At 43.1% G+C, this 18,704-nt stretch overlaps 1 protein-coding gene across 1 annotated transcript in view; it reads left to right on the top strand.

Moving 5' to 3' along the window:
• The window catches only part of BTBD8 (BTB domain containing 8), a 159,775-nt gene that overhangs the window by 21,251 nt on the left and 119,820 nt on the right, over positions 1-18,704 (top strand). The window contains exons 3-4 of the mRNA XM_073593149.1: positions 1,444-1,626; positions 7,263-7,471. Of these exons, the coding sequence (XP_073449250.1) occupies positions 1,444-1,626; positions 7,263-7,471 (392 nt within the window). The remainder of the gene's footprint in view (positions 1-1,443; positions 1,627-7,262; positions 7,472-18,704) is intronic.

Below are 18,704 nucleotides of genomic sequence, written 5' to 3'. Positions count from 1 at the left end.
TATATCATTTAGTGACAACTTTGTGCAAAAAAAAAAAAAAATTGTCACATTCCTGCAACTTGTGTCAAAATATAAAATATTCCATGCACTCAACATGCCTCAAACCAAATAGCTTGGGGTGTCTACTTTCCAAAATGGGGTAATTTGGGGGGGGTTTGTGCCATCTGGGCATTTTATGGCCTTCAAAACTGTGATAGGTAGTGAGGAATGAAATCAAAAATTTACGCCCTTAGAAATCCTGAAGGCGGTGATTGGTTTTCGGGGCCCCGTACGTAGCTAGGCTCCCAAAAAGTCCCACACATGTGGTATCCCCGTACTCAGGAGAAGCAGCTGAATATATTTTGGGGTGCAATTCCACATATGCCCATGGCCTGTGTGAGCAATATATCATTTAGTGACAACTTTTTGTAATTTTTTTTTTTTTTGTCATTATTCAATCACTTGGGACAAAAAAAATTAATATTCAATGGGCTCAACATGCCTCTCAGCAATTTCCTTGGGGTGTCTACTTTCCAAAATGGGGTCATTTGGGGGGGTTTTGTACTTCCCTGCCATTTTAGCACCTCAAGAAATGACATAGGCAGTCATAAACTAAAAGCTGTGTAAATTCCAGAAAATGTACCCTAGTTTGTAGACGCTATAACTTTTGCGTAAACCAATAAATATACGCTTATTGACATTTTTTTTACCAAAGACATGTGGCCGAATACATTTTGGCCTAATTGTATGACTAAAATTGAGTTTATTGGATTTTTTTTATAACAAAAAGTACAAAATATCATCTTTTTTTTTTTTTCAAAATTTTCAGTCTTTTTCCATTTATAGCGCAAAAAATAAAAACCGCAGAGGTGATCAAATACCATCAAAAGAAAGCTCTATTTGTGGGAAGAAAAGGATGCAAATTTCGTTTGGGTACAGCATTGCATGACCGCGCAATTAGCAGTTAAAGCGACGCAGTGCCAAATTGGAAAAAGTGCTCTGGTCAGGAAGGGGGTAAATCCTTCCGGGACTGAAGTGGTTAATGTTCAATTACAATATGACTTGTCGCAATTGTATAACCTATATTTTCTTTATTTTATTTTTTTGCTCTTCACTTTTTTGGGAAAAAAAAAAAAAAAAAGGGGTTGCCCTTTAAAATTTAGATTGGGTCAGTCTCATTTGTTACACTATTGTGTTAATCTTTATGACAGTCCTTTTTGAATGGCACAAAAACCTCCCTCTCCTCGTCTTCATAACATGGGGAGATGTGTTTTGTAGTTCAGAGGTAAACTGTGGAGCCGATAACAATGCTTGAGATTTCAGTAGAACACAGAGAGTTACAAACTTACTGGATTGCTAACTTTTATCTGTTCAATAAAAGTTAAAAATGCTTTCAATAGTAGGAGAAACTAAGTTAAAGTGTACATAAACATTAAACTTTTCTAACTTGTTATATTTCTGCAGACTCCTAAATGAAGAAATCCACCCAGATCTCACTCTGTGTGTTGGACAGACAACATTTAAAGTACACAAGGCTGTTCTCTGGGCGAGAGTTCCAAGATTCTATAGGTTTATTATACAAAAGGCCACTGAAGACACTGTTGCTGTGCAGCATGTGGAACCAACTGAAATAAAAGGCTTTTTAAAGTAAGTTGCACCATGTCAGATTGTTGAATTTCTCCATAAAAAGTATATATAGTTGATGCATATTGTTTATGCAAGTTATAGCTGAACTTCAAGGAAACGGTTGAAAATGGCACATGGAAGCTGTATCATTAGCTAAAAGATATGTATTTGTCCATCCAGTTTTGAGATATGCACAGCCTTGCCCGACAAAGCTAAGTTGATGACCTTTACTTTTCTCATCTGCAGTTACTGCACTTCATCTTCCTTCCCCTTTTTTTAATGTTTTTTTAATTTTTTTTTTTTCTAGTTTTTTCCCCACAGTGAAGGAGTAGCGACAAACTGCTGAGCTCCTGTCATTTTACTCCTTGTCACCACATGTATGTACAAAGTACCTGAGTCATCATCTAGTGCCGGTTTCTTCAAGATTGAGTAATGCTGGGCTCTGCCATTGTTTCCAGGGTTCTGCCATTGCCCGTCTGTGATCCAAGGGTGCATCAATGGCAGCCTGGGCTCACAATGTAATATTACCTAAACAAACGCTCACTTCATACCGTTCCTGTGGGTCTGAGCAACAGAGGACTGACCACCCATGCTGAGGTGATTAAAGAGGGCTTGTCACATGACTGTATTGAAGACTCTGAGAATTAAAGATGTGTCCTGGGAATTTTCTTTTAAAAAGCTATCCAGCTTTTGTATAGATCTTTAAAGTGGCACTAACAATTACGTCCTGCTAGATCACTTCAGGCTGGCCCCTTTTGCAGGTATAGCTATGTAAAACATTAACAATAAGTGTCTATATGGTTTAAAATCCTGTAATACTGTCGCACCCCTGTCTGCTGACAGCCTTGCATAGCTACATAGTTAGGCTGAAAAAAGACATGACACGTCCATCTAGTTCAACCAAAAAAATACAATCCCATATACACAATTCTATACCCACAGTTGATCCAGAGGAAGGCGAGAAACCCCAGCAAAGCATGATCCAATTTGTTACAGTGGGGGAAAAAATTCCTTCCTGATCCCCCCCCCCCCCCCCCAGAGGCAATCGGATATTCCCTGGATCAATTTTCCATATAAATGTTAGTATCCAGTTATATTATGTACACCTAGGAAAGAATCCAGGCCTTTTTTTTTTTTTTTTTTTTTAACCATTTCAATACAGGGAACTTTTGCCCCCTTCCTGCCCAGGCCAATTTTGAGGTTTCAGCAATGTCAAAATGACAATTGCACGTTCATGCAACACTGTCAGGAGAGCCGCCAATAAGCAGCACTTCCTGGTTACCATGTGATCAGCTGTGATTGGACACAGTTGATCACATGGTAAAGAGCCTACGTCATAGGCTCTTTACCGGGATTGGAGATGTGGTGTGTCAGAACAACGCACCACTCGCGGCGCTGCGTGCCTCCACGGCTTATCCTACTGGACATATGACGCCCATCAGGATAATACAACCACTTTTCGGCCATCATTCTGCTATGTGGCAGGCTTCAAGTGGTTAAAGCAATCTCCTGAGCGTCAGAGGGCACCGGAGCGCAGCGGGAGGGGGCCCCCCTCTCCCGCCACCGATAAAAGTGATCTTGTGGCGAATCCGCCACAAAGACCACTTTTATCTGAAGCTGGACCGCTCCCTGAGGAAAAGGATACCGGGTTTATGGCAGCTAGCTGCTGCCATAACGATATTCCTCTTCAAAGTGCCAATGTATATTGGCATGAGCCGATCCGGAAGTGGTTAAAATTCCAAGTACTGGCCAGAGTTCACCCCTGGGGGGGGGGGCTGTGATTTTGACCAGTAAATCTTGCAAATAGAGGCCAAATTTATTTACAAACTGAGGGCCACTCAACCACCAGGGTTGAATGATGCCATCAGTTATGCCCCTTTTCCTTTAAATGCCAACTGTGGGTTTCCCCCCCCCCCCCCCCTTTATTTTCCTCCCCCTCCCTTTTCCTCTCCTCCCCTTCCCTCCCCCTCTGGTAAGACCTACAGCCAAAAATTGCACTAATAGCAATAAAACTTATATGTTTAAAATGTGTGCTTTTGATGTAGTGCATATATCTGAGTTTGTATTGTGAATGTCCTGTAGTGGTCATGAGCCATATTAAGGATACACAGACCAATGGTAAAGAGAAACATTTTCTCTGTTGAAATATAATAAACGTTGACATTTGCCATTTCTTTTATGTAGGGACTGGCCTAAGTATGGGTGTTCCCCCCCCCCCCCCCTCCTCTCTTCCTTGTTTTGCCTTCTGTTCTGTCTTGGTGGGCCCAGCCCGTTTCTGCCCATTGCCTGTGGGGGTGATTGTTGGTGGAATATAATATGTCCACCTCACTCATGGTCCTATTAAACATCCTTGAAACCCCACAGAGGCATCCCTAGTGGCGTTCTTTCCGGTGCTTGGTCAACTTCAGCCTTTTCTTTCTCTCCTTCTCTTTTTTTTTTTTTTACACTGTATATAGCTGGTTGCTAAGGAGGGTGCCGGGAAGCCGGCCGCCTCGTCCTTAACAATCGGTGAGTCATCATATGTCAGCAGGCTTCCCGCTGCATGTAAATAAAAAAGAATTGCCAAAAACTGTCTACTGTATTTTTTTAACACTGGTCTTTACCCCATACTCATTCACATGTGGGGGGGGGCGGGATTTGTGGGCTTCCAGATTCCGATAAGCCCCCCGCCCGCAGACCCCGTCAACTACTGGGCAAGGGTTGTCCGAAAGAGGCCCTTGTCCCCATCAACATGGGGGCAAGGTGCTTTGGGGTGAGGGGGGGCGCAGAGTTCCCCCTGCCCCAAAGCACCTATTTTTCTCTTTTTCTTCTTTTTCTTTTTCTTTCTTTCCTAAATTTTGATATGGGGGGGTCCCCTCCGAATCCATACTAGACCCAAGGGCCTGGTATGGACCGGGGGGGGGGGGAAGGGCCTTAAAGCAGAATCAAACCCTCCTATTCTTTAGACCCCTTTCACACTGAGGTAGTGTTCAGGCATTTTAGCACTAGAAATAGCACCTGAAAACTGCTTCCCATTCATTGCAATGGGTACTTTCACACCCGGGCAGTACGCTTGCGGGACGTTAGAAAAAGTCCTGCAAGAAGCATCTTTGGGGCGGTTTGGGAGTGTTGTACGCACCTCTCCCAAAACGCCCCTGCCCATTGCAATAACCCCTTTGGGGTTAAAAGCGCCCTGCTAGTGGCCAAAAAGCGCCACTTAAACAGCGATAAAGCGCCGCTAAAACGAGCTGCACTTTACCGCTAATGCACGGGCAGCCCCAGTGTGAAAACTGGTCTTGCAGCCAAGGAAGCTGCTTCTGTTTGATCTGCAACTGCCATGGAGCTGCACATGTGATCAGTTATGACACCAGCCATTTGATGGTTTGGTTGAGGACAAGCAAATGTGACAGTTAGCAATGAAGAGAAAAGAGAGGTTGGGACTTTATATGAGGCACAAGGCAGTGTGGACTGAATGCCTCCATCCCTAATTGCTAAATAAAATGGGGGAAGGAATTGGGACTGTCAGACTTTGGGCTGCAGGAGAGCCATTGCCTGGAGAACTCTGTTTTTAATGTGTTCTTAAGTTATCCAGAGCTGGTCACTAATTGCTTTTGGTTTCTTATGCAGAAGTTAGTCCTATGGGGGAGCCAGACTGTCTAAGGTGGTCATTGTTATAATAATAGGATTAGCTCTATTGTCTAAGATGAACTTTGTCTGAGATAATAGGAGAAGCCCTTATCTGATGGGTTTTCTGTATAAATTTAGCGTGTTTCTAAAAATAAAGCATTTCTGTTTCTGGTGTACTCTAATGCCCTGTACACACGGTCGGACATTGATCGGACAATCCGACAACAAAATCCATGGATTTTTTCCAACGGATGTTGGCTCAAACTTGTCTTGCATACACACGGTCACACAAAGTTGTCGGAAAATCTGATCGCCCTGAACGCGGTGACGTAAAACACGTACGTCGGGACTATAAACGGGGCAGTAGCCAATAGCTTTCGTCTCTATTCTGAGCATGCGTGGCACTTTGTGTGACGGATTTGTGTACATGTGTTCGGAATTTCGGATAACGGATTTTGTTGTCGGAAAATTTTTTAGCAAGCTCTCAAACTTTGTGTCGGAAATTCCTATGGAAAATGTGTGATGGAGCCTACACATGGTCGGAATTTCCTACAACAAGGTCCTATCACACATTTTCCATCGGAAAATCATATCGTGTTTGTGTGTACAGAGCATTAGACTGGTGTTGTCTGGTTCTTGGGGTACTATAGCCAGATCCATTGGTCTCGTATTCCAAAACTTGGGAAGCAGTTTTTGGAGGAAATACCCAACAGGGTGTCCAGGCTCCATCACAGGGACTTTATATGAAGCATGCAGCCAGGGGGATAACACGAAAAGAATGTGTCTGGCAGGTACATAGCACATAAGAACCATAAAAGTTGCATAGTAATATAATGTATGACAAAATACGGTAAATGTTATTTCATACAGAAAATATAGTAACATGATTCTATAACAGGATGGTAACGTATTTGTTCATGTTATAAACATTATTTAAAAAAAAAACGAATCATTATGCCGTGTCTCCACAGTATAAAAACATAACCTTAATTCATTGGTATAATCCAGTAAGGCATGATCGGTAACATGTTGGTAACAGTCTTGGGATATAAGAAGGGGGCATGTAATAACTAAACGCGTTTCGTGGCTGCCGCCACTCATCGGGAGCAGATGTAAAGGTAGGTGTAGATGCACTTGTGAATCTGGGCACAGGTGTGGAGAGCTGGAAGCTGGCCGCATGGTTCATCAGCCCCGGGAACTGAAGCGGTACACCCATGACACAACAGCAGGAGACATCGGCAGGAGACGGCGATCCCCGGGAATAGTACTTCATGAGTGTTCAAAAGTAAAGTGAATCATATCAACGTAGCCATCTAAAAATCCTATGTGGTCAGTGGAGATCCAGATAGTGCACAATAGCCAATATCTGGATCTCCACTGACCACATAGGATTTTTAGATGGCTATGTTGATATGATTCCCTTTACTTTTGTTATTTACTTTTTGTTACTCTGAAGGAATAGTTTCTGTGTCCATGTCCTGAGTGAATCTGTATGGGAGTGGTTTTATAATTATCAATCAGCTGCTGCACCTTCAGGGCTCTGAGGGAATTGGCAGGGTCTGCATCCCTTTTTAGATCTTTTTTCCTTTTGGGAGTATCTCGCCAAAAATGAAATTTCTTGTTCCCGAGGATGCTCAATCTCTGATTTGTATCTTAGTGTAGACTTCTGAGAAAATAAGTAAAACCAATCGCACATGTAGAAAATTACATATCTGGGGGGTGTCCTGTACGCAATCTGTGTACAGAACGCCTCCAGGTAGACATATTGGATTGCATTTTACAAAAAATGTACAGAGCTACAGATTGAAAAGGAAAGGTAATTTTTGATAACATTCAATTACAATATATTGTGTATATATTTAATATAATATTTTTTTTTTTTTTTCACACAAAAGTGGAGTTACCCTTTAAGTTATGGGCTTTGATATCCATATTGCAGTGTATCCATAATTGCACATTTGTTTTTAATTTCTCGCAAATTCTTTCAGATTGGGACTTAATATTTCCATTCTTTGAGCCTTCATTTATTTATTTATTTTTTGTTTTTAAAGGCTTGTGTACTGCTCCCTCTGGAGTATTAAAGAGACAGAAGACCATATTCTTGAGATCATAAAGGGCCAGTCTATTTCCGATCAGGATCACACTGATGGATGCACTAACTTGCATAGTAGTTCACCTTCTACTGAAGAAAGTACTGATTTTCCCATTAACAAATCTCCAGAGCAGAATCCACACTCTGAGGAGAACCACAACTGTGAAGGTAAGATGTGAACTCAAATGTTGTGATGGCATCTGCATTTCCACACCTGCAGTATGTAATTGCCAGTGCTAACACCTGAAATATGCCCTAAATGCTTATATAAAGTACATGTGACACATTGTACACTTGACATTATCACAAAGTCTGGTGGCACGACAAGGCCGTTTTGCTGTAGAAGGGATTTGGCTTCAATACAGCCAGTAGTGAAAAGCTTGAGCTGTGTGCCCCCAAATATAACCTCGAAGGAGCATTTTCACAATCCTAAAAATTGTTTATGCAGTCTTCTGCAAAAATGTGTTTTGTTTTTTTTTTTTTTTTTTTTTTTTTTTTTTGTTTTGTTTTTTGATCTTTTGACTGCTTTTGTGGTCTTTTTACTGATTTACTGTTGCTGGATTTGAATTTTACAATCCTGTAAGCTAAATTCCTCTATCTATGGTTTCGGTTCAACCCCAAAGCTAAACTCTCCAGCGAAATCTAAAAATCCACCCTTGCAGTGGGGGACGCTCTCACACTACAACGGTAAAACGCTTTCTGCCTCACATAGAGGGTTATCCTGTATAGATCTGTGCATATGGAACTCCGTGGCACTGCTTATGGTACACATTGCTGAATGTTTTGCGCAGTATCTCTGACCACTTGCTCCTAAAAATACAGGTTTCCATTTCCGGTGTCTCTAGTACTAGATCATGGAAGGTTAACCCTTCCTGGTTTAATCTCTTCCCGCCCACTGACCCTATACCTGAAGAGATTCGAATTTTTTATGCAATATAATAGGGGGACAGTTGACTCTGGGGTGCCCTTAAGGCAAATATTCAGTGCCTTATTAAGCAAATTTCCAACATTAAATTTGCCACCTAAGGAGTGGGAAATATTGGTACTTAGTGAGGCTAGAAAAGCGGAGGAGAATCTTTTTTTTTTTTTTTTTCACAACCCTTCACCTGCCTCAGAACAAAGTTGGTTGGCAGTGCAGTCACTACACCAGCAGGTCACCCTTACAACTGCTGAAAATAAAAGGTTTTTCATGCAGCAGAAGTACTTTGAGGAAGGGGAAAACACTGAGCATCTGTTGGCTGTGATATCTCGGTCAAAGTATGGAGTACCACATGTTGGTTCCATCCAGAGACCCACAGGGGATACCGTACAGATGTAAATCATATCTTAGGTGTTTTCAGTAATTACTTTAGGGAGATATTTGCCTCTATTATTAATCCCACAGAGATCGAACTAGTGCAGATCTTGAACCAATGTACCCTCCCGTCGCTGTCAAAACAGGGTAGTAAAAATGTTGAATGCGCCCATAACAATTTAGGAACTTACTGAAGCGGCCAATAGCAAATCCCTGGGGACTGGCGGGCTAACTGCAAAGGCGTAAAAAACGGTACAGCAAGCCTCTCTTGACTGTACTTTTGGCTGCTTTAAATGATGCTGTCCAGAGAGGTACTTTGCCATGCTCTGAGAGAAGCTATCATTGTAGTATTGCCAAAGCCTGGTAAAGATCCGTTATTGCCTTACTCTTATAGGCCAATCTCGCTAATAAACATAGACCACAAGCTGTTAGCCAGGGTGCTTGCCACGCATTTGGCAAAGGTGGTGAAAGAACTGGTACATCTTGATCAGTCTATGGCATTAAATATCCGGTTATTTCTGAATATACAGTTACCGGTAGATATCCAGGCAATAGGGCAGTGTTCTCACTTGACGCTGCCAAAGCTTTCGACAGCGTAGAGTGGAGATACCTGTGGGCTGTCTTGCATAAATTCAGAGTGGAGAAATCCTTTATTGCCTGGATTCAATTACTCTGTGGCCCCCAGCCGAGACTTCGAAGTAATGGGGTACTTTCAGAGGCCTTTCCTTTGCAATGTGAGACTAGGCAGGGGTGTCCACTGTCTCCTTTGCTCTTCGCCCTGGCATTGGAACCTCTGATGGCTATGGTGAGATCATCTCCTGACATAATGGGGTTCCACAGAGGAGAGAGGGTAGATAAACTTTCCCTCTATGCAGACGACACTTTGATATACCTGAGAGACACAGTTGGCTCCCCGGAGGCTATTATGTGGCTTTTTGACAGATTTGGGCAACACTCTGGGTTTGCTATCAATTGGCATAAATCCTCTCTCTATTGCCTTTTAGATCCTTTACCCTCAGTTTTCCCATTGATAACCACTTCCACCTGTGAGGCTAACACTTTTAAATATTTGGGAATCACTGTGATGGGGAATGTTGGAGACTATATGCCATTGAACCTTAAACCCATTTTCCAAAAATTTAAGCAGAAGTGCTCAAGCTGGTTTAAGTTACCCTTATCTGTTACTGGCAGAGCCAACCTCATGAAAATGGCGTGGACCTCTCAACTGTTGTATGTTCTCTGCAACGCCCCCCCCCATAGTTACATAGTTACATAGTAGGTGATGTTGAAAAAAGACACAAGTCCATCAAGTCCAACCTATGTGTGTGATTATGTGTCAGCATTACATTATATATCCCTGTATGTTGCGGTCATTCAGGTGCTTATCTAATAGTTTCTTGAAGCCATCAATGCTCCCCGCTGAGACCACCGCCTGTGGAAGGGAATTCCACATCCTTGCCCCTCTACGTAGTTTAAGGTTAAACCTCTTTTCTTCTAATTTTAATTGGTGGCCACGAGTCTTGTTAAACTCTCTTCTGCGAAAAAGTTTTATCCCTATTGTGGGGTCACCAGTACGGTATTTGTATATTGAAATCATATCCTCTCTCAAGCGTCTCTTCTCCGGAGAGAATAAGTTCAGTGCTCGCAACCTTTCCTCATAACTAAGATCCTCTAGACCCTTTATTAGCTTTGTTGCCCTTCTTTGTACTCGCTCCATTTCCAGTACATCCTTCCTGAGGACTGATGCCCAGAACTGGACAGCATACTCCAGGTGTGGCCAGACCAGAGCCTTGTAGAGTGGGAGAATTATCATTTTATCTCTGGAGTTGATCCCCTTTTTAATGCATGCCAATATTCTGTTTGCTTTGTTAGCAGCAGCTTGGCATTGCATGCCATCATCTACTAAGACCCCCAGGTCCTTTTCCATCCTAGATTCCCCCAGAGGTTCTCCCCCCAGTGTATAGATTGCATTCATATTTTTGCCACCCAAATGCATTATTTTACATTTTTCTACATTGAACCTCATTTGCCATGTAGTCGCCCACCCCATTAATTTGTTCAGGTCTTTTTGCAAGGTTTCCACATCCTGCGGAGAAGTTATTGCCCTGCTTAGCTTAGTATTGTCTGCAAATACAGAGATTGAACTGTTTATCCCATCCTCCAGATTGTTTATGAACAAATTAAATAGGATTGGTCCCAGCACCCCACTACCCACCCCTGACCATTTTGAGTACTCCCCATTTATCACCACCCTCTGAACTCGCCCTTGTAGCCAGTTTTCAATCCATGTACTCACCTTATGGTCCATGCCAACGGACCTTATTTTGTACAGTAAACGTTTATGGGGAACTGTTGCAAAATCCAGATACACCACGTCTACTGGCCTTCCTTTATCTAGATGGCAACTCACCTCCTCATAGAAGGTTAATAGATTGGTTTGGCAAGAACGATTCTTCATGAATCCATGCTGATTACTGCTAATGATACCGCTCTTATTACTAGAATCTTGTATATAGTCCCTTATCATCCCCTCCAAGATTTTACATACTATTGATGTTAGGCTAACTGGTCTGTAATTCCCAGGGATGCATTTTGGGCCCTTTTTAAATATTGGTGCTACATTGGCTTTTCTCCAATCAGCTGGTACCATTCCAACCAGTAGACTGTAAAAATTAGGAACGACGGTCTAGCAATCACTTGACTGAGTTCCCTAAGTACCCTCGGATGCAAGCCATCTGGTCCCGGTGATTTATTAATGTTAAGTTTCTCAAGTCTAATTTTAATTCTGTCCTCTGTTAACCATGGAGGTGCTTCCTGTGTTGTGTCATGAGGATAAACACTGCAGTTTTGGTTACTGAAGCCCCCCGATTCACTCGTGAATACTGAGGAGAAGAATAAATTCAATACCTTCGCCATCTCCCCATCCTTTGTAACCAGATGTCCATCCTCATTCTTTATGGGGCCAATATGGTCTGTCCTCCCTTTTTTACGGTTTACATACTTAAAGAATTTCTTGGGATTTTTTTTTGCTCTCCTCCGCTATGTGTCTTTCATGTTCTATCTTAGCTGTCCTAATTGCACCCTTACATTTCTTGTTGCATTCTTTATAAAGTCTGAATGCGGAGGATGATCCCTCAACCTTGTATTTTTTGAAGGCCTTCTCCTTTGCTTTTATATGCATTTTTACGTTGGAGTTAAGCCATCCAGGACTTTTGTTCGCTCTTTTAAATTTATTACCCAATGGGATACATTGGCTAATGCCCTTATTTAATATGCTCTTAAAGCAAACCCATCTCTCCTCTGTATTCTTTGTTCCTAATATTTTATCCCAATTTATGCCTTTTAGCAAGGTTTGTAGTTTAGGGAAGTTGGCTCTTTTGAAATTCAGTGTCTTTGTATTCCCTTTATGTTTCCTATTTGTGTGATTTATACTGAAACGAATTGACCTGTGATCGCTGCTACCTAAATTGCCCTGTATTTCCACATCCGTGATCAGATCTGTATTGTTGGTAATCAGTAGATCCAGTAATGTTTTATTTCTAGTTGGTACGTCTACCATCTGACCCATAAAATTGTCCTGCAAGACATTAAGGAACTGGCGAGCCTTAAATGAATGCGCGGTTCCCTCCGCCCAGTCTATGTCTGTATAATTAAAATCCCCCATTGTGATAACGCTTCCCATCCTTGCTGCTAATCCAAATTGTGATAGATCTGTCTCCACTTCCTCCCTCGAGTTAGGGGGCCTATAGCATACTCCCAGTATTATTTTCCCCTTAGCTTCATCCCTTTGGAGCTCTACCCATAAGGATTCCACCTCCTCTCTAGCTCCCTCAGTGATGTCATCTCTCACATTCACTTGTACATTATTCTTGATATATAGGCATACCCCTCCCCCTTTTTTACCCTCTCTATCCTTGCGGTATAGGGTATACCCTTGAATGTTTGCCAGCCAATCATGAGAGCTGTTGAACCAGGTCTCTGAAATTCCCACAAAATCCAAATCCTCCTCGTACAACAGTATCTCTAGTTCACCCATCTTGTCCGCCATGCTCCTGGCATTGGTGAACATGCCACATATTTTAGACCGGTCGCATATTGTCCTCGTATTGGGTGTTTCGAGATTGCAACCAGGACTTGCTACTATACTCACCTTGTGTTTTTTTTGTGCTTTGGTTAACCTACCACTAATGCCCCCAATACTACCCTCTGGAATATCTTCCGCGCTGGCTATCGCTGCCTCTGGACCCCCCCCATCGCCTAGTTTACCCCTCTAACTTTTTGGCTGACTTCATTCCCAGCAGATCTGCACCCTCCTCATTTAGGTGCAGTCCGTCCCTTCTATAGTACTGGTTACCGACTGAGAAGTCGGCCCAGTCCTCCAGGAACCCAAACCCCTCCTTACTACACCAGCTCTTCAGCCACTTGTTTACTTCCCTAATCTCCCTCTGCCTTTCTGGTGTGGCTCGATGTACCGGTAGTATTCCTGAGAATACTACCTTGGAGGTCCATGGATTCCTAAGTATTGGTTTGACCGGATAGATTCCCAATATAGAAATTGACCACTTTGCAATATCCTAAAGATCGGGTGGAATGGCAGTCCCACTTTCCCTTACATATATTCTGGCAGTCCAGTTGCAGCATCTGGCTGGGTGGGATCTTCCAGTGGTGGCTGACCCCTCCAGGACCTTTGTTGATTCGCTCCTTTATTGGAGTTCTCTGCTATGTGTCAGCTGGAAATGGGCCTGCCAGAGATGCCCTACAATTGTCCTACATTACAGCTACTAGGAAAGCTCAGGGTGGAGTTAAAGCATAGGCTGGGTATTACCGGTTTTCTTGCTTGTACCCCTATATAGCGCAACAGGTCCTACGAGGAACTGTGTAAGCTTGTAAACCATTCAATATGGATAGAAACTGGAGTTAAATTTCTTTTACAGCTTTTTACTAGGCAAAAGGGTGAAATCCTTTGATCAACTTTGTATAGAGTTCCCTTTTATTACATAACCGATTATATGTACCTGCAATTGCGTCATGCTATCAGAATGCGGGGTAGAAATTCCACACTACAAGCAGAGGACTCAGAATGTCTTAAATGTCTTTACTATTTCCTCCAAGTCAGATAAAAAAAGAATCATTTCTAGTATCTATGCTTGTTTACTGATGTAGCGGTGCCCCCATGGAGTTGCTACGTGTTACAGCATCCACACATTTCACCCTGCTGGTCAGACATCCATTAGGCACACTTCCTCCATCAATGAACAATCTCTTGCTTGTTTTTTATTTGGGGATTAACTTCCTTGGGGGGGAAAAGGGACATGGGATGCCCATAAGATGAATAGTTCTTTATAGAATTTAAAGATGGGTTGACTCTAAACTTGACAGTTTTTTTTCCTCAGCACAGTTCCTCCAGCACACTACTTTGGAACACTTGCATACCTCCCAACATTTTGAGATGGGAATGAGGGACACCTACTTGCTAATGTATGTATCAGGAACAGTTGGGAGCTATGCACTTGCTCCACTGTCCAAATTTAGCCTCTTGTCACACCATTAGCACATGACTAAGCCTCAAGTCCTAGTGTCTTTTCTTGATAGCCCTTTGCAGGCAGGGGTCTGCAGTACCCCTTTGTGGTAGCAACCAATTTGATTGAGAAGAATAAATGTACTTGATGGACTACTGATCCCAGCAAATCCTGTCCGCCCTCCTGGCTGCTGCGACTTGACACACAACACCCACAGTCTCTCCCTCTGGCTCTAGCTCCAACTCCTGGCATGTCTCTTCCAGAGCTTTCCATTGTGTTTTCCACGCACCGACGCCCAGCCTGGATCCCTCCTGAATGACTTTCTTCGGACATGCTACCAACTGTCTCTTCCAGCTCCTGTTCCAGGACACCTCTCTATCACCATGTAAAGAGAGACTCCCTCCCGCTCCCTGCCTAGAGGCACCCCCCCTCCCAGAAAGGGGGTTCCCTCAAACACGACAGTCTAATGCGAATCCTGCAGTTCACCCAGCCGATAACTCCTCCCCCAGTGGGCTGACCATGGGGGTGTAATATATATGTGGGAGCCCTGACCAAACCCAAACTAGGATTGGCAGGGGGCAGGCTAATATATATATAAAAAATAGCCTGCCCCCTGCCAATCCTAGTTTGGGTTTGGTCAGGGCTCCCACAGGCATTCCATGTCACTCCAGCTCTCTGCCCTGCCTCCTTTCCAGAACCTTCTCCCTGGAAACTGAGGAGGTGCCCAAGAGCTGAAGCACATGTCAGTCACCTACTGCTATACTAAACCACTCCCCTGCCCCCAGATCAAAACAAACAGACCTAGCTCACAGCATAGGCCTGCCTAAATTTACCTGTGCTGGCAGCTTACACAAAACCTACACCTAGCACCTACCTACCTTAGGTAGGGGGTGCTATGCTGACTTATATCCAGGCCCCAGACCTGTTGCCTTGTAGAGAAAAATGGGCAGTAGATATTGGCCCTATAGATGGGGATGCCTGGGAACAAATCTTGGCAGCTGGCCCACTGGTGTCAGTATCGGCGGCGCAAAAATTTATACTTTAGCGTGCATATCACATGCCAGTACAGCTCCATAAATGGGGTAGGAGGGATTAGGGCTAGGGAAAAAAAAAACAATCTAAATCTTGAATCGAGTTGAGAGGTCAAATCGATTAAAAATTTAAGCAAATCGATTTTTTTTTTTTTTCACCGCGCCGGTCCTGAGGAGCTGCGGGCAGGAGTTTTTAGGTGAGGCTCCTCAGGACCAGTGCGGTGTCCAAAAAAAAAAAAACTTGATTCGAATCGTGAATCGAGGTGTGTGGTGTTTGTTTTTTTTTTTTTTTTTTGAGAAAATTGCCCAGCCCTAGGAGGGATTCCTCTATGTCTGAAATGTCAAATACACCAGGCAAATCTAATGTATATGCTATGGAAATTACCCAAACGAGTGAGATATTGGCAGGAAGTTATCAGGTTGATTAATACTATTTATCAGGTACAACTTGAATTAAACCCAGTTTTGTGTGTTCTATGTGGTTTGTCAGAAGAATTCTATCCCCCTAGCACTTGTCAGGCTGCTTTATTTGGCCAGAAAGTTGATAGCGAAGTTCTGGTTGTCCCCTCAAACCCCTACATGTCAGCAGTGGAATCAACCGGTTAATAACATCTTAGTTCGGGAAAAAAATATGTATCCACACAGGAATACACCTCCATAAATTTCAAAAAGTGTGGCAGGAATGGCTAGATACTCCTGGGGTGGCTCCTTCTTAGCTCATACTTACCAGATTACTTCAGACTTGAAGAATGCTTTGTGTTCTCAGCAGGGTGAAGGAAACTTGGTCAATGTTTCTATAAATGGTGTGTCAAATTTGGAATAGGCAGACTTGGAAAACTACCTAGATAGAAGAGGGATACATACACTGTACGAGTTTTTGTTTTTTATTTTTCGTTTTTGAGTTTGTTTAGTTTAAATTGCTATTTTACTTGAATAGAAAATGCTACTGATTGCATGGTGTGGACTCTATGTAGACAAGTTCATACTTTATGCAGAGAAAAATGATTCCCTGTTTGCTTTCTTAATGCTTGCAGAGTCTATACTTGGAATGTTTTGTACTTTATGTAATTTTGCACAATAACTTAATTTTTTTTTTTAATTTAAAGCGGGGTCCACCTATCTATCGTTTTTTTTTTTTTTTTTTTAGTTCATTCACAAACTTTTCTTCTCAGCATTACATACTCACATATTGTGTATAATATGTCCGCCTGTGTCAGATTTAGTCGGAAAGTATAACTTATATTATTCACTGCAGGCGGTTTCCATCTTCATTGTGAGCATTTGAAGCCCACAAGCATTTATTTCCTGGATGTGGTGAATGCTGTGCTCCCAGCATTCACCGCTCGTTCCCGCACATGCTCAGTGGCATCCTGGGAAGCCTGAGACTAGCTCCCAGGAGTCTGGGAGAGGCTAGAAACACGCCTACTCCCACGGGAGGAGAACCAGGAAGTGCAAAGAAGAATAGAAAAATAAAAGGTAATTACGGCGATTTCAATTTTTTTTAAACGGCATGTCAGCATCTAGGCAAGGAAGAGAATACATACAGATATTGTTCAAAATTTGGGTGGAACTCCGCTTTAAAAGCAAAGGTTAAACTCTAATTTAGGTCTAGGGCAGGGGTACCCAAAATTTTGAAGTGCCACTTAAGCGACTTGGTAAGCGGTCGCGAGCCACAATGAGCGGGCGGATGATGGGCCTGTGTCCACGCATATGCAGAGTGGGCAGAAATGCAGCCGGTGCCGCTCCACTGGACCCTTGATCTGCCCACATGGAAGGGGACAGATTGACAGATCCCCTTCTGTGTCTGCTGGGGTGTTTTTTTTTTTTTTTTTTGTGTGATTTGGCTTAGAGTTAAGAAGGTGTAAATGGACCCAAGTCCACCATAAAGGTGAATGGAAGGTCCGATTGCTGCCTGAAAAATGGACAGGTGGACCAAATCAGACCAATCATGTGAAAGGCGCTTAAGGCTGCTTGCACACTGCTGCGTTTTACTGCAAGTTAGCTGCACTTTGCCATAGACTTCTATTTTATATCCTACAGGTGTGGTGCACTAAACCTGCAGGTAATAACAGAAGTCTATGGCTCAGTGCAGGTAACCTGCTGGTGCACTGCGCTGCACCTGCAGGTCAGTTTTTGAAAGCAGCCCCCAAAAAAAAAGCAGTAACCAGTGCAGAACTAGAACAGATATGCCTATTGCCATGTGTTTCTAAACAAAACCAAAAAAAAAATACTGCCTTTTTTTTATACACAAACTTCACTTTGCCCAGCAGGTATTACTGGCTGTTGCTGTCCCAGGCAGAGTGCATTTGGTCTCGCTCTGCCTGTGACCGGAGCTGGCACTATACAGGAAGCGTTGGCTCTGCTCTCTACTGCTTCCTCTACCGCCGGCCCCATTCTCAACACTGATGCTCTGGGATGGCAGGTCGGGCACTCGCGATTTGGGCTTGGCAACCCGCCTTCCCAGCAGTTTTGCTTCCCCCGATCCTTCAGCCCACATTGGGCCGATTTGGTGAATGTGATCCTATTGCCAGAAATGGCACTGTCCAATTTGCAGCGCCACGCTAATTCCTGAAAGTAGTTCCTGCACTACTTTTGGCGACTTCGGGGGCGATTTCAATAAACATCTGTGCTTGAAACCGCACAGATGTCTGTCAAATCAAAGTCGGGCTGAAATGCCGGTTAGAAATCGTGCAAATTCAAACTGGCCCACAGTGTGAACGTGGGCTCAGGCTCCTTCTGCGCTGCAAGACCAGTCTCTTCTTCCCCCCCATGACCTGACAGTTGAAAGTCATTTGATGTCATCAAGACCAATGCACACATCTATGCATTGGGCATTAGGACGCTGAGTAACAGTCCACTCCTGGAGCATAGAGAGTGATTGGGCAAGTAAAAATGCTTTTCCCTTCTTAGACCTAAATGAGAGTTTAACCTTTGCAGTGTGGTGGCAACAAATTCCCAAACTGAAAGCTACATGTAAAAGGGATACATGTGATGTCATTACCCAATTATGGGCAGTGTCCATATTTGGAAAAAAAATTTGTCACTGGGTGGACAGTGAAGGAAAGAAAAATATGGAGGCTGGTATTTATGATCTCTTTTAAAAATGCTATTTGCCTGGCGCATCTGGTTTGAGTAACTTTTGCAGGAGCTGAACTGAACTTTTGCTGCACTGGAGCAAGCAGGAGATTAAAAATCAGAGTGAAGTCAGGGCTCCTGAGCTGTAAGCATGTTCTGGGGTAGATTTACTAAAGCTGGAACATTTAGAATCTGGTGCAGCTTTGTATGGTGGTCAATTGGCCACCATACACAGAATAAGCTAACTTGGCAAGATCACCTGGAAGCTGATTGGTTTCTATGCAGTGCAGCTCCAGATTTTGCACTCTTCAGTTTTAGTAAATAACCCCCTCTGTGTCCATTACTCAAAAAGTACTAAAGCAAGTGACAGCCTGCTACCATTTAAAAAAGAAAAAGGTCAACAATGGCAGCCTTCATATTCCTTCAGTACAGGTTTTCTTTGAAACCTTTTTAGTCATTCATTTTTTGTATTTTCATGTGTA

Source organism: Aquarana catesbeiana, linkage group LG07 (assembly GCF_042186555.1).
Source record: "Aquarana catesbeiana isolate 2022-GZ linkage group LG07, ASM4218655v1, whole genome shotgun sequence".
Taxonomy (NCBI): domain Eukaryota; kingdom Metazoa; phylum Chordata; class Amphibia; order Anura; family Ranidae; genus Aquarana; species Aquarana catesbeiana.
Note: the sequence above shows the minus strand (reverse complement) of the source record. Positions and strands in the feature narration are given on the sequence as shown.